The sequence below is a fragment of the Sarcophilus harrisii genome, chromosome 3, assembly GCF_902635505.1.
Source record: "Sarcophilus harrisii chromosome 3, mSarHar1.11, whole genome shotgun sequence".
Taxonomy (NCBI): Eukaryota; Metazoa; Chordata; class Mammalia; order Dasyuromorphia; family Dasyuridae; genus Sarcophilus; species Sarcophilus harrisii.
Window position 1 is genome coordinate 438153771 of NC_045428.1, and position 16442 is coordinate 438170212.

General features: G+C 36.1%; 1 protein-coding gene across 2 annotated transcripts; it reads right to left on the minus strand.

Moving 5' to 3' along the window:
- Nucleotides 1-9906: 9906 nt before the first annotated feature.
- RASL11A (RAS like family 11 member A) lies at nucleotides 9907-12974 on the minus strand. 2 transcript variants are annotated; one of them, XM_003764468.4, is made up of 4 exons: nucleotides 12487-12974; nucleotides 11851-11907; nucleotides 11672-11751; nucleotides 9907-10625 (listed from the first exon to the last, which is right to left on the minus strand). In XM_003764468.4, exons 1-4 carry the CDS (start codon nucleotides 12608-12610, stop codon nucleotides 10158-10160), a joined length of 729 nt encoding a protein of 242 aa, XP_003764516.1. In that variant the 5' UTR covers nucleotides 12611-12974; the 3' UTR covers nucleotides 9907-10157. The 2 variants fall into 2 exon arrangements, with proteins under 2 accessions (XP_003764516.1, XP_031816618.1); XM_031960758.1 differs by having other exon boundaries at nucleotides 12412-12500.
- Nucleotides 12975-16442: the final 3468 nt, after the last annotated feature.

Consider the following 16442-nt stretch of genomic DNA (forward strand, 5'->3'; position numbering starts at 1 on the left):
TAGGTTCTTAAATTTAAAAGACTGCAGAAGAAAACTACTGCTAAGAAAACTACTAAGAATGGTCTCTACTATAATTTGGATTTTGTACTATAGAAATGGGGAATTTCTACATTGCTGAATTCACTAAATCTTTGAAGGACTAATCTATATAGCTTTGATCAATAGCTTAGATTTAATTAAAGAAGCCCCTAAATGGCATGATATGAAGAAAACATAAATCTTTAAAAATCATTCTTCTGAATTATGGTAAAGTATTCCTCCCACTTTCTGGCAAAGAGATAGTGAACCATGGGTTCAGAATTAGAAATCTATTTTCAGACTCAGCCAATGTGTTTTGTTTTACTTTGTTTTAAACCTTTTTACAAAGGAGGCCTTGCCTGGGAGGAAGATAGCAAAAGAATCATTGGGAAGCATTTTGTAAGAAAAAGAAGATATAAGATTCTTTCTACCTCATAGATTTATGTCTTTTCTTAATTAGCTTTGAATTGAATTTTAAAGATCACCCAAAGGTAATGAAGAGGTTTATGTATATTAGTGAAATGTAGGACCCCTAAAAAAAAAAAAAAAAAAAAAAGAAAGACGTTCTGCTTAAGAATCAAGAGATGTCAGTGGACAGTTCTTTTGTTCCTTTGGTATCCCTGAAATATCAGAACTCAAGGCAAATCTCCAGGCTGCTGCATGGACTCTTTGTAATGGATTTATAATATTAATCTAACAGAATGGGTGGGCTTGAATGAGTTAATCACTGAAGGGAATAGTCATGTCAGTGAGATCACAGATCCATTAGAGTGCTGTGTCTTCAAATTATATCTTAATGACAACACTCTAGCCAAATGAGATATGGAAAAAATCTCAATAGAGACAGTCAAATGAAATTGAAGATTTCCCTCACAAGAACAATAGTAAGAGAATTCACAAACATAACCTCTCTCTGCCAGATAGATTTAGGGGTTCAGATTTAAGGATCATTTTCAGTGATTTGTGATAAGAATGGAGATCAGAATATTGCATTATAACCAATGAGTCTGTAAAAAACTCTCTCAATAATGGGACTAAATTAATCAGAGCTTTTGCAGAAGATGTTTAAAAAATTACTGAAAAAGCTGAGCTCTTCCAACAAGTCCTAATAGAACAAAATACCTCAGTTTCAGCTGGAGATGAATGACAGAAATAACAATGCAAATTCTGTACTTAACTAATGGACTTTTCCCCTGAATTCTAATTTTTCTTACTTGTAATTGTATTCTTTTCAATCAAAGTGATTCATTCAATAAATGACCAAATGTGTTTGCATTTTTTACAGTTTCATGAGACTCTTTGAATATATTAATTCCCAATCAGGATAAAAAACTTCTTTTGTCAAACTATATTCAATTCTGAATTTTGAAAATTTAGACATTCTACATATAGAAAGCATCAAGAGGGACATTTTTTATTGTGGGTAGGATAATGAAATTTTAAGACCCATTTGATTAATCCATTATGAGTCCTGAACATTCTTGTACTTATTTCTTTGACCTCTTTGAGTCATAGGATTGTTGATGGTATGGCTGGGTCAAGGGACATGCACTATTTAATAATTTTTTTGTATATAACTCCAATTTTGGAGTTCTCCTGTAGTCCTTTCAGGATTTGCCATTTTCTTTTTTAGTCTCCTTTGTCTATCTGATGGGTATGAAGTAGAATGTCAGAATTGCTTTAATTTGCATTTCTCTAATTATTGATTTGGAACCTTTCCCACATGGCTATGGATAGCCTGAGTTACTTCTTTTGAGAACTGCTTATTTATATCCTTAGACCATGTAACAATTGGGGAATGACTTTTATTCTTATATTTAAATCATTTTCTTATATATCTTGGAAAATAGACGTTTTTCTCAGTTAATTTTTTCCTTTTCTATCTAAACTGCTTAATATGTTTGTGTAAAAACTTCTTAATTTTATATAATCAAAATTATCTTTCACAAAATACAATCCTCATTTCTGTTTTAAAAAGAAAACACTTCTTTTAGTCTACATTTTCTTTTACAACTTCATTATTATGGAAATGTTTTGCATGACAATGTATAACCTATATAGAATTGCTTGCCTTCTCAATGAGGAGGGTAAGGAAGGAGGATGGAAAAGAACTTGGAATTCAAAGTTTTAAAAATTAATGTCAAAAATTGTTTTTATGTGTAATTGGAACAAAGTAAAATACTAAATAAATTTGATTTTAAAAAACACAAAAAATAGGAATAAATGAATTTATCCTTAACATGATAGTTTATATCTAAAACCAAAGTCAACATTATATGAAATAGGAATAAGATTGAATTCTTTCTAATAAAACCAGAGGTAAAACAAAGATGTTCATTGTTCCCTGTTTTATTTGGCATAGTACTAGAAATGTTGGCTATAGCAATAAGATACAACAAATGAATTTAGGGATAAGCATACATAAAACACATTTTACAGATGATATGATAGTATAATTACAAAAAATCCTAAAGAGTCACTAAAAATTAATTTTATGTGCTTTTCTAAGAGTTTTGGAGTGGAGTAAGAGAGCTACACACTAAATGTTGATGCTACAGCCTTGCAAAAGAGAGAAGATAGGTTCAAGATAAATGCTGCTTCTATACCCATGTTTTCACTCTCAATGCAGGAACTCTATCAAATGGCTCTATAAGTTTGCAGGTACTATGAGATAATCTTCTGGGGAGGGAAAGAGTTAACCATGAGGGGCTTTCCCTATTGTTTTGTGAGGGACTTAGATTCAAGTTTTTTTCTATATTCATTCCTGCTTCAAATACACAAGTTTTATGCTTAATGTCTTTGTAAAGCTGTTTCATAGGGAACTAAGAGTACATTAAGGAACACCAATCATATTCTGACATCCCCTGGCAAAAGCATGAGCATGGACATGAACCATAAACTTTATTAAGAGAGAAGGACCTATAAGAGTGAACCTAGGCAGGATTCTACCAGAAGTCAGGGTCTGATCCAGATTAAATCTGGCCACTCATCCATAATTATTGATGGGAAGTGGGGGAGGGAGTGCATCTCCCTCCATGAGCAGTACATCTTTCAGGACAGAGCCCAACAAACACCAGAACCAGAAAACATTTTATTATCATGGGTTTTGTTCCTTTTGTATTTATAAATGAAGCACTTTTTTTTTTTTTTTTTAGTGTTTCTAAACTTTAAAAAATCTGCTTGGTTAGTAATCAAGTGATTGGAACACTGTTTTGATTTATATTTTAAGCATGTTGTTGACTAAAAGCTTCACTGAAGAAATATTGTATCTATTTAGTCAATTTGATTCCATAATGTGTAAGTAATGTGGCCTCTCACACTTTTTGGACCAATAATTTTTTTTGAGGATCAATAATTGAAGTGAATTTTGTTCATGAAAGTGTCCCAGGAGATTTGATGATGATAGTTGTTGATTTAAGGTCTGATTTTTAAAAAATACATACATATATATATATATATATATATATATATATATTCAGTATCTACATATATATATACTGAAGTTTCCTAACTGGTTGAAAAATGCACAAATTTATGTAAATATGAAAACATAAGCCTCTGATAGAAGAGTGAAAGCTATTGAATGAATATTAATCTAAGTTAATCTAGTATGATGAGAAGATTTGGTGTCTTAATTTCTCTCTTCATGATGCTAGACTTTAATCATTCCAAATGTATATTTAAAATATGTCCCATCACCCTTTTTGTAGCGGCAAGAAACTGGAAACTGGGTACATACCCATCAGTTAGAGAATGGCTATGTAAATTATGGTATATGAATGTTATGGAATATTATTGTTTTGTAAGAAATGATCAGCAGGAGGATTTCAGAGAGGCCTGGAGAGACCTACAGGAACAGATGCTAAGTGAAATGAGCAGAATCAGGAGGTCATTATATACAACAACAACAAGATTATACAGTGATTGATTGTGATGGATGAAGAAAGCCTTCTGAACCCAGACAGAGGATGTGGGAACTGAATGTGGACCACAACATAGTATTTTTACTCTTTTTGATGTTGTTTGCTTGCATTTTGTTTTCTTTCTCATTTTTTTCCTTTTTGGTCTGATTTTTCTTGTGCAGCATGATATTTGTGGAAATATAAATATGATAAATCTCTATATATGAATATATGGACACGTATTAATATGGAAATGGATATGAGGATGGGTATATTACACACACATAGTTATGTGTGTGCATGGGTATTTTGTATCATATATGTATATCCTATATATGTTTTTATGTGAAATCCAATGTGCATTGACTGAAAAAAATAAATTGCAAAGTTTTGTGAAATTATAAAAAGTTGTATTAAAAAAAAACTGCTGGAATTCTAATAGACTCAGGGTGGAAAATGCCATCTGTATCCAAAGAAAGAACTATAGACACTGAATATGGATCAAAACATAGTATTTTCACTTTTTTGCTATTTATTTCCTTGCTTTTGTTTTCTTTCTTGTGTTTTTTTCCCCTTTTGAACTGATTTATCTTACATAGCACAACAAACATGGAAATATGTTTAGAAAAATTGCACATGTTTAATCTATAGTGAATTGCTAGCTAGGGGGAAAGTGGGGGAAGGAGGAAGAAAAATATGGAAGACAAGCTTTTGCAAGGCAAATGTTGAAAACTGTGCATATATTTGGAAAAATAAAATACTATTAAAAAAGGGGGAAAAAATTCTGGACAGTTCTAATCAGACTTGACCATTCTCTGACCCTACCCCACCCCTTTCTTTTTTTAAATAACAATATATTCAGTCCCACACAATAAAACTTTTTTTCTGTATGCATATATACAGGATAAATTAGAGATAATCTCAGAGGGAACATTAGTATTAAAAAGAACTGGGAAAAACTACTTCCAGATGCTAAAATTTGAAGAAAACTAAGAAAGCCAATAGATGGACACAAGGAGAAAGAAAATTCCAGACATGCAGGATAGCTAGTGAAAACACATAGAGTTGAAAGATGGAATGTCTGTGTGAGGAGCAGATAAGAGGTTATTGTCCCTGGATTATGGAGTGTATTGAAGGGAGGAAGTTGTAAGAAGACTGGAAAGATAGGAAGACACAGGTTATGAAAAGCTTTAAAAGCCAAATAGAGGATTTTATATTTGCTCCTGAAGGAATTAGGAAGCTCTTGGAATTTATTGAATAGGGGAGTGATAAGGTTAGATCTGCTCTTCAGTAAGATCACTTTGATAACTGAGTAGACAATGGACTAGATTGTAAAAAAAAAAAAAAAAAAAAAAAACTTGGGGAAGATAGGCAAATTAAAAAACTATTGTAATAGATCAGAAATGAGGTGATAGTTTGTGCCAAGGTGCTATAAGTATCAGAAGAGAAAAGATGGCATATATGAGAAATGTTGCTAAGGAAGAATCTACTTCAGAAAAAGGCTTGCAAAGAAAGATTCTTCAAAAAAAGAAAAAATTGGATTGTGGAAGATGTGAAGGATTTGGAGAGTGAGATATCCTCCTTTTCAGATGGCAGCCCAATGCCAACCAAATACTTGGAGAATGAGACTGACTTGGTTATACTGATTGAAAACCTAACAGTATAGTGAAGCAGTATAGCTAAAGAAGACTAACTATTGACAACTGCAGCTATTTTCTGTTGGATTTTATAAGCAATGAACCAACCAACAAGCCTTTATTAAGCACCTACTATGTGCCAAGAAAAGAAGTCTTCAAGCCCTAAAGAGAATAAGCCACAGATGTGATGTTGTAAGAGTAGGAGGCTCTTGAGACTCATTAAAGAGCCTCAGAGAACCAGTTTATGACATTCTAATATGTTGAAGGCAGAATACCTTAAAATTATAGTACTCAAATATATATTCATGACACTGAAAGCAATAGGGGACATTTATGCTAAATTTCTAACTATTTTCCAAGAAAAGGGAAAGAAGTTAATTTTAGTGCTTGCCAGGGACCCAAGCACAATTTAAGAGACATAAGCCATATTCTGATATTTCCAGGAGAAACCCTGAGTGGGATAATGATAAATCAATACACATTTAAGTACCTATTATGTATCAGGCACTGTGCTAAGTGCACAAAATGCAAAGTGCAAAAAATGACAAAAGATAGCCCTAGCTTTCAAGGAGTTTGCAATCAAATGGGGAAGACAGTGAGGGAATAAATGTATATAAAGCAAGCTATTTAGCGAGTAGATAGGAAATAATTTAAAAGAGTGAAAGCCCTGGAACTAAGAGGAGTTAGGAAGAGTTTCCAGTAGAAGGTTAGAATTTAGTTGAGGCTTAAAGGAAGCCAGAGAGGTCATCAGTCTGAGCAGAGAAGGGAGAGCGTTCCAGGCTTAAGAGATAGCGACAGAGAATGCCAGATGCCAAGAGGAGTATCTTTCTTATGGAACAGCTAGGAGATCAGTGTTGCTGGATAAACATGTTGAGGATAAGAAATCTGGCAAGGTAGGAGAGGGCTTGGTTATCAAGGGCTTTGAATGCCAAATAGACCATTTTGTATTTGCTCCTGGAGATAAGAGGAACCACTGAGTTTACTGAGGGAGTGAAGGAGAAGGCAGACCCACTAGCAGGCTTTTGCTATAGTTCAGGTATGAGGTGATAAGGACCTGCACTAAAATGGTGGTCGTATCATTACAGAGAAAGGGATATATTTAAGAGAAAGTGTAATATATATATATATATATATATATATATATATATATATATATACTATGAGATATTGAAAATATATAATAAAATAAATAATATGGAAAATATTAAAGATGGAAAGATCCCCGTGATTAAACCTAGCTTCTTTTATCAGAGGTCAAGGTCTAAAATATAAGGTTAGAAAAGGCTAAGATTATGATTCACATGGAGAGATAAAGTCGTATCAACATTTTCAAGTGAACTATCTTTGTAATTTTCTCTATAATCACATAATGTCCTTGAGCTACTTGTATTTTTTTCAAAGAGTTATTAATAAATTTTCTAGAACTTCTCCAGTAGTGTCCTTCATCTCAACAAAAGTATTTTTTGATATGTTTTTCCAATCATATCCAACATATCTTACAAATATTTAAATTTGTGTTTTTATGAATTACATAAGGGGAATTATTCATTTATTCACTTTAATGTTGGGTCATTTAAGTATGCTCAATTTCTTTTCAATTGCAATATTAATGAAACTATTTTAGACTCATTTTAATAGATTAAAAAATTTTTCAGTAGTGATCAAGATGGAATTGTGGAAGATTGGACTTTCTTAACTTGAAATTGGGTTTCCTGAATGGGTTGGAGTTGGAACTCTCTACCTCCTCTGCTCTGACTGATGACCTTTATGGCTTCCTTTAAGCCCATCTTTTACTTAAGACTTTCCCTAACCCCTCAATTCTAGTTATTATAGAAATTAATTTCTTTATCTTATGAATAGCTTTTTTTGCATAAACTTGTTTGCATGTTATCTCTCCCAATAGATTATATCATCCATTAAATTGCCTCAAGGGCAGTAATAGTTTTTTGCATTTTTTGTATACTCAGACTTTTTACCACAGGATCTAACACAGAGTAGGCACTTAATAAATGTTTATTGATTAATTATGTGCTGGTTCTTAGGGGAGATATCAAAGTAAATAAGACCTAGTTTTTATCCTCATGATGCTTATGACTTACAAAGAGAATATAGTAAATATATGCTCTGCATAAATGCATAAAAATACAAAGTTCTATGTCACACCTCAATTAGGAAATATTTCCAACCATCATAGAAGGCTTCATGGAAGAATTGGTCTTTGAACTGGGTACTGAAAACAATAGAATCTTAACAGGTAGAGATGGGGTGGGGGTGGGGCAAAGAAGATATAATTAGCCCAAGGAAGTGAGTAAATAAAGAACTGGCTTATTTCTCACAAGTTGGGCAGATTTCTACATAAGGTGACTCCTTCCCCACATCGGCACCTATGCGTGCATTCCCGTAACTACACTTTCCTTCAAGAAGAAACAAAATGATGGACTTTTCCCCATTATCCCCCACCAATGTATACTTAGATGATCCAATGGAAAAAAGTCTAGGATTTTGGCATTTTTTCCCTAACCTATCCCATCCTGAGTGAGACCCAGCCTTCTAGCCTCCCAGTACTACCATATTCCCCAAAACAAGGGGATAAAAGTGAAAGGGAAGAAATATACTATTTTTAGAATTTGGAAAAAAACTTTAGCACTCCAATCCCTAGAAAGGCTTCCTGAGCACATCTTTTCTTTATACAGATCCTTCTGTTCCATCACACTTCCCCTGAATATAAATTTCCCTTCAAAGATTTTAAGCTTTCTTCAGAATCCCCTTACCAACAACTTATCAGGAGAAAAAGACTGGGGTATAGGCATAGACGATTAGTTACAAAAATGATTTAGAAAAATGTTATCAACTAAGTAATCAGATATCTCTCAGTCTTTTACTTTCTCTTTTTTCCCCCCTTCACCTCTCTATCCTACTTATTTTTTGGAGAAGAAGCCTCTCTGGGGAAAGTTCTACTTTAGGAAGAAGCATGAATTTCGATGTTGTATCAAGCATTGACACTGATGAGTGATAGAAGCAAAATATATATCTGGTAATTAGATATGTGGGACTATACTAAAAGATTACTACAAACAGCATATCCCCAGATACCCAATTACTAGACACATATTGTATTGGCCTTTATGATTCACTTATGGTCTATTTCCACCCATCATGATGATTTCTTTCTCTTTCCATGGAACTCTGTATTTTCCTGAATTCCTGAATTAATTTGGCATTTAATCATATGTAGCCTTGTGACCCCTATTGCATTATAAATGAGGAAATAAGACTCAAATAGGTTAGGCAAATTGCCTGTAAACACCCAACTAGTAAATATTAGAGGCAAGATGTGAACTCCAGGTTTTCCTGATTCTCTAAGTACAGAACTCTTTGAAGTATGCCATTGCACACAGAACAAATACTTTGGGAAAGGAAAGAGGAAAGGGCTGGGGAAGGGAGAAGGAAAAGAGAAAGGAAAAAGGGAAGGAAAAAAACAAAAAGGGGGAAGATAAAGGGAAAAGAGTGAAAGGAAGGAGAAAATAAAGAGGAATGGAAAGCAATTTCCATCTTTTTTTTAATTTTTGTGAGATCAAACCAAACAGAAACAGGAAATGACACTAAGAAAAATTCTTTATTTATGTGTTTTACTACAGATGCAAGTTACCTTGGAGAACTGGAGAAGGTATGAGAATAATTCAAACCAAATAAATGATCCCCCATTAAGCTATTTGGATCTTGTTTGAGACCCTAATTTTCCAGATAACTGTGCTCTAATGCACATATAGTGAGTCTCTTCAGTATGATAGTTCCATAGCAATTGGGCAGAGGATAGGTATTTCTTATACAACAAGGCATTTCTCAAAGATTGTATCAGATTTTACCAGACCAGTTTCTTTCTTGTCATTGCTAACAAAGAGCCTTTGACCACTTAGTAGAAAATACATCTTGTACTTGTGATAAACTGTTTCCATTGGATATCCCATTATTGTCCCCTTGCTACCTGAAAAGCAAGTCGCAAAAGAGCCATCTTTTTAAGTTTTTTAATAAAATAGCACCAATAAATGAGATGTATACCTACCCCTTAAAATCAATGGGTCAGGTATAGTTAACATTTTTTTTAAATTTCTAGCCCATTTCAAACTTTTCAGATAAAAAAAAAAAACATGTTATATAGTTAATCAAAATCTTGATTCCAAATGTTTCTGTTGCCCTTTCACCAGAATCCTTTCACAGAAGCCCTCCCTAATGCACTATATTATTTGTTCATGATTCAAGTCTGAATAGCCACAATGCTGTATTTTCCACAACAAGTATACCAGGAAAGCTAGGAAAAAGCATAGGAAAAAATCAATAACAACAGAAAATCATGTTATCATTTTATCTTTAATGGAAAAGTAATCAATAATTTTGGTACATGTACCATGTACAAAAATGTGTCATGTACAAAAATTTCCTCAAAGCAAAGGGTAAACCGTTTCTTTAAGAGACACACACAAACATGAAAATTAATACCTGTACAAAAATAAACTCTGAATGAGCAATTAAAAAGGAGAAACCAGTCTGTTTAGCTGCACAAATGTATAACAAGGAGATTAGAGTCTGTTGAACCATGGGTTTATCCCATTGAAGGTGATGATTTGCCTTTGGAAGAGAGAGCCTGCTTGAAGCGTCTCTTGAGATCCTGCATGTTGGGTGATTTGGGCCGGGGGATGAGAGATGATCTCCTCTTTTCCCCATTGAGGTTGTGCAGTTTGCTAACTTCTTTGCAGAGATGCTGAAAAACATCACAGACATCTTCATAGTTTTCACTGGTTGAAATTTCAAGAAACACACTGCCCAGCTCATTAGCCAGCTGGATGCCATCATTAGTCTGCACCTGTCGGGCATGTAGAAGATCTCCTTTGTTCCCCACGATAATGATGGGCGTCTTGGAGTTGGGATGGAGCCTCCGGATGTGCTGATAAAGGGGTTTGATTGACTGGTAGCTGCTATAGTCTGTGATGGAATATACCAACAGAAAACCCTCTGCCCACTGAACACATCTGGAGAGAGAATCCAATACCTGAACAAAGTCATCTTGGACCTTCAAGAGATAAAAGAATATGCATAAGAGAATATTCCATAAAAAACAATCTAAAATATCACCTAACAATTTTTTGGGGAAAAAATCACTTTCTAGCACAACTTGTGAATTTGAAATAGCTTCCCCAAAAGAGGCTTTTGATATAAAAGATCAAATTCTCAGCCTTGGGATATACTTCTTTACAAAAGATGCAAGAGTTTACTATTTTATAAACACACACACACAAAATCTTTTGAACTATTTACTTGTCTAATAATACTGTTTAATTATAGCAGACAAGGGATTCAGTAAGCTTTTTCAAATAAGCATATATTAGGTTTTTTAAGTGAAATTTTATTTAAAAAATTTTTTTAAATAACTTTCCAATGAGATTGAGAATTCAAGAAAATGAATATCTAATCCTGAACCCACTAAATAATTGTTGAGAGTGCACTCCTAAGAATACCACAGAAACACACATCTTATTAATTCTGTTTCCCCCACACACTTTCTAAAAATGATGGCAATTATTCATTTGTTAATAGAATTACATTCCTAATTCCCTGCCAAGACTTGATCTGATTTGCAATTAGTAAAGCACTGCAAAAAGTTCTTACAAAGACCCAAGGTCTGCAAGATGCCAGCTGCATCAATTAAGCCTTCTCTTGCCTACTGTTGAGTGAAGTGTTGCTACATTTGTGGACACAGAATCAATCATCTTAGTTTTTCCTTTACTGCTTTGAAGAACTCAAGTGATTTATTCTAAAATTTCAGAGAGGAGAAAACTTCTCTCTACTGCTCTTGAAAGTAAGTGATAGAACCAACCAAGGTATTCTTCTGGTCTTCTGAAAACCCATTGGGAGTTTCAAGTCTAAAAATCTGATACACAGTTTAGCAAGATGGGCTAATAAAATGCTAAATAGTAAATACCTAGGAAAAGACCAAAAAGCCAACAAACTTTCTTAAAAGCCTTTCTAGAAAAGACCCGGGCCTGAACCTTCACTGTCCTAAAAATCAGGACTATAAGAGAGTGTTTACTAAATAAGCCAGTGCAGGAAGAAACTCACTTGAATGCATCCCGGAGTATCCTGGATCTGTAAGGACAGTTGGTCTCCTTCTATGTGAACAGTCCTTGAATATAGTTTGCCTATGTAAAATGAAAAAAAAAAAAGTGTTTAAGAACTTCCCAAATGGAAAACAAAAAACAATTGGAACTGCAAAAACATGAGCATGAAATAATCCTAACCTGTATTGGGTTCATAATCTCCAATAAACCTCTTGGTCAGGAAGCGCACAATCATAGCTGAAAACAAACACAGTTATGCGGGATAGTAAGTAAAGGCTTAATTACCGGCTTAAAAGTTAAGAGTTACAGCAGTCAAGCAAAAAGACCCTAATTTTTCAGGAATCTCTGGCCACACACACAATGGGAGGGAGAGCAGAGAGAATTACTTTGCACCTTCAGCCTTTGTAGGAGAAAGGATGCATCTGCTTTTCCTTCCTGCCTCAGGCTGGGTTTTCTTGGGCAATAAAAAAAGATTCATAATTTACAGACTCCTAAGGAGAGCTTGTATATTTCCAAACTACAACATCTCTTAGGCTTCTCTAAAAGATGATAAATCTAAGCTTCAATGAAGTCCAATGTATGTAATCCTGGGTCAATGGGAACTGAACTAGGGAACCAGGAGGCAGTTTCAAGGATGGCGGTGAGATCGCTGCTAATGGTGAAACATTTAACTCTTTACCCTCCTCTCCGGACCCCCTCTCCCCCAAACCACACACAAAAAAGGATCTCCCGGAGTAACACCTTGCCAAGATCTGTGAATTTTCTTCTCTCTTTGCCCGCATGCCACTCAACACCTTCAGAGCCAGGGACACTCACCGCTCTTGCCCACGTTGCCTGAGCCCAGCACTGCCAGCTTAATGTCCTTGTGAAGCGCATAATCAGAGGAAGACTCCGGAATGGGAGCGAGCAAAAAGTTCCCAGACATGTTCCTCAGGCGCATGGAGCGAGGAGCAGGGAGAGGAAGAAGGAAAAGATGGTGAGGCTCTAGGACAAACAGACACCACTTAACACTTTGCAGCGGTCAATCTCCGGCGAATTTGGCTGAAGAAAGCAGCCTTGCCAGCGGGTAACCGGCTCAGGAAGGAAATAGGGAACACAAGAAAGGAGGATTCCAAATCCAGAGTTACAGGAATGGATGTTGCGGAGGTGGCTTTTGCTGCTGCAGCCACTGCGGGAGTTAAGAGCCAGGAGCTTTTTAAAGGGCTAAGAGCTCCCGGCAAGAAGAGCCGCAGTCTCCAAGCCCCACCTCGGTTCCGCCCCTTCCCCGCTCCCGTGGGGGCGTTGGCCTGGGGGAAGGGGGGGACTGGGGGCGAAGGCAGTCATCGAGTGCGCACGCCCCTGCCTCTTGACGCGTTCGGCAGCCCGGGTGCAGCCGGCAGGCGCCCTCGGCAGGTCTGGGACCCACACAGCAGCGGCTCAGTGGTTGCCCCCTCCCCGACGGCTGAGCCCTCCGGCCGAGCCCTCTCGCGGTGCCCTCTCGCGGTGCCCTCTGCCTTCCCTCTGACCCTCTGTGGCTCGCTCTCCCCCTTGGACTCAGGGAATAGATTGAGTCTGGAATAGGAAAGCTTAGGAGCCGGCAGCAGCGCCAGTGTTGGTCTCCACGCCTGGCGGGAGTCTATCTTGTAGGCTCACTGGGAGCGAAGCAAGCAGAGAGCCCCACAGCCATAATTTTGGGGAGAAAATAGAAAAACACGGTTTCTTAGTCTACGAGAGTTGGGGGGGTCTTTTCCCGGCCTTCCTCATGAGCCAAGATGTCTCTGGTCATTGGGTCAGAGGGGGAGTCTGAGAATGGGAGGAAGGAGAAAGGAGAGAATTTGACAAGGGGTGAAGATACATCACAATGTATAGGGAACGAGAAGCAGATTCCAGCAGTGTTCACACACACAAAAAGGAAAATTTCAAGGATGAAAAAACTGCAAACCTGTGTAATGAAAGCAATATGACCTAACTCTAGATTGTTTGTTTAGGAAGGAGGCATATAAAGTGCGCAATTATCACTGCCACCTCATTCCCACTATCACTAATGAGTATTTGGTGACCAATCTATTAACTGAGGTTTCTGGCTCTGGCTTGACTTTCTCTCATTACTAGTATTCTTTTAACTAATCTCCATTTTCTAAATTGTCCATGATTATTTGAATCTTTCTTCATTCTTCCTCCCCTCCTCAAGGCTCACTCTCCCCGTTGCCTTCCAACCCATGGCTCTCTCATCTGCTACCATTTATATCTGCAAACAGAACACAGATAACTTCCAATATCCAAACCTAATTCCTCCCTGAATTTTTCTTGTTTCTTCCACTATCTGCTGAATGCTGCTAAATGACATCTCCAATTCACCATGCTAAAACTGAACTCATCATCTTCCCCCTAAACTCTGTTATTTCTGCTGATGGCACCACCTTTCCTCCCCCCATCATCCCACTTTGAAATCTCTGGCTTCTCTGACCCTTTGCTCTCCTGCACACCACTTTTTATCCTACTTCCTCATCATACTAGCTAATATTTATGTAGAATTTACTATGCTCCAGACAATTTATAAATATAACCTTATTTGATCCTCACAAAGACTCTGGGAGATAGGTGCTATTATTTTATAGTGCCAGTTTTATTATTATTATCCCCATTTTACAGTGAAAGAAACTGATGAAGAGGCTGTGACTTGCCCAAGATCTCACAGCTAGATAATATTTCAAGCGAGATTTGAACTCTGGTCTCTTCCTAACTGTAGGTACAGTGTTCTGTACCTTGTGCCACCAATTGCCAGTTTCTGTGGATTCTACTTTCTCAACAATTTTTATATCTCATCACCTTCATCAGGCACTATAATCAGTTTCCTAATTGGTTCACAGCTTCCAATATTTCTCCCATTCCAATCAATCCATCTACATCAAAATAATCTAACAAATAGATTTGACCATGTCACTTCCCTGAGCAGATAAATGTCTTCACTGACTTCCAGTTGGGAATAGGATTTAATATAATCTTTCATTGCCTGATCCAATCTACCTTTCCAATTTTACCTCTCATTACACCTTTTTATTTCCCTTACAGTCAAACTTATCCAAAAATATATTCATCTTCCATCTTTGTGCTTACAAGGTGGCTTTCTGTCAGCTTTCTAAAATGAATTCTTCTTCATATGAAAAAAGTATTCTAAATCTATTTTTATTAGAGAAATGCACATTAAAACAACTCAGAGGTCCTATATCCCATCCATCAGATTGGCTAATATGGCAGAAAAGGAAAATGATAAGTATTGAAGATGTGGGAAAATTGGAATACTAATGCATTGTTAGTGGAGCTGTGAAACTGATCCAACTATTCCAGAAAGACTTTGGAATTTTGCCCAAAGGGTTATAAAACTGTGCCTCCTTTTGATCCCGCAATACCAATACTAGACCTATAACCCAAAGAGATAACTAAAAAGAGGGAAAACCCATATGTATCAAAATATTGTGGTGGCAAAGAGTTGAAAATTGATGGAATGTCCATCAACTGGGGAAAGAATGAACAAGTTATGGTATATAAATGTAATGGAATACTTTATTCTATAAGGAATGATGAGTAAAAAGATTTTTGAAAAACCTGGAAAGACTTTCATGAATTGATGCTGAGTGAAGTGAGCAGAATCAGAAAAACATTGTACAAAGTAACAATAACATTGTGCTATGATCAACTATGATAGACAGATCTCAGCATTACAATGATCCAAGACAATTCTAAGAGATAGGTGAAAGAAAATGATGACCACATCTAGAGAAAGAATTATGGTCTGAATGCAGATCGAAACATACTATTTTCACTGGGTTTTTTTCCCTTTCTCATGGTTTTTCCTATTTGTTCTGAGTCTTCTTTTTCAATATGACTAATGTAGAAATATGTTTAATGTGATTCTACATGTATAGCCTATATTGGATTTCTTGCTGTCTTGGGTAAGGGGAATAGAAAGAGAAAAGGAAGAAAAATTTGGAGCTCAAGATCTTATAAATATGAATGTTGAAACCTCTCTTTACATGTAATTGGAAAAATACTATTAAGTAAAAGGTTAAAAAAAATTGTAAAGAAAGTGGCAAAATAAAATGAATTCTACCCTAAAATTCATCTTTCAAAAGCCTTCTCTTTCTTCAAAACTCATGTCCAGGGGGAGCTAGATGGCACAATGGATAGAGTACTAGCCCTGAAGTCAGGATGACCTGAGTTCAAATCTGGCCTTAGACACTTAATACTTCTAGCTGTGTAATCCTAGGCAAGTCACTTAACCTTAATTGCCTCACTCACCCCCCCCCAAAAAAAAAAAACCCCTTCATGTCCAGTGACAACAGTTCCATGAAGCCTTCCCTGAGAGGCCCAACTAAAAGTATCTTCTCCTACCTTTAGGTTTCTTAGAACTCTTTTCTCCTATGGCCTCATTACACTCTGTCTTATTAGACATAACTATGTACATATTGGACTTTTCAAATGTATTTAAATTGCATTAGAGTTGTTTCTGTTCTCATACAATTTTATTTTATGGAGAACTCACAGAACAAGTGCTAAAAAGGTAGTCAGAAAAAGCGATACAAGGACTACTCTCAAGGTCTCTCTTAAGAACTTTAGAAATGGGAGAACTTTATAACATGGGAGACACTCTCACAGAACCAACCATCATGGTATTCCCCCATCAGAGAAGGTACTGTGCTCTATGAGTAAAGAAAAATTGAATTAGCCCAGAAGAAACAAGAGATGCACAAAGTTAGAGAGTCCACTTCAAATGTTTATAGGGACCGTTTGTG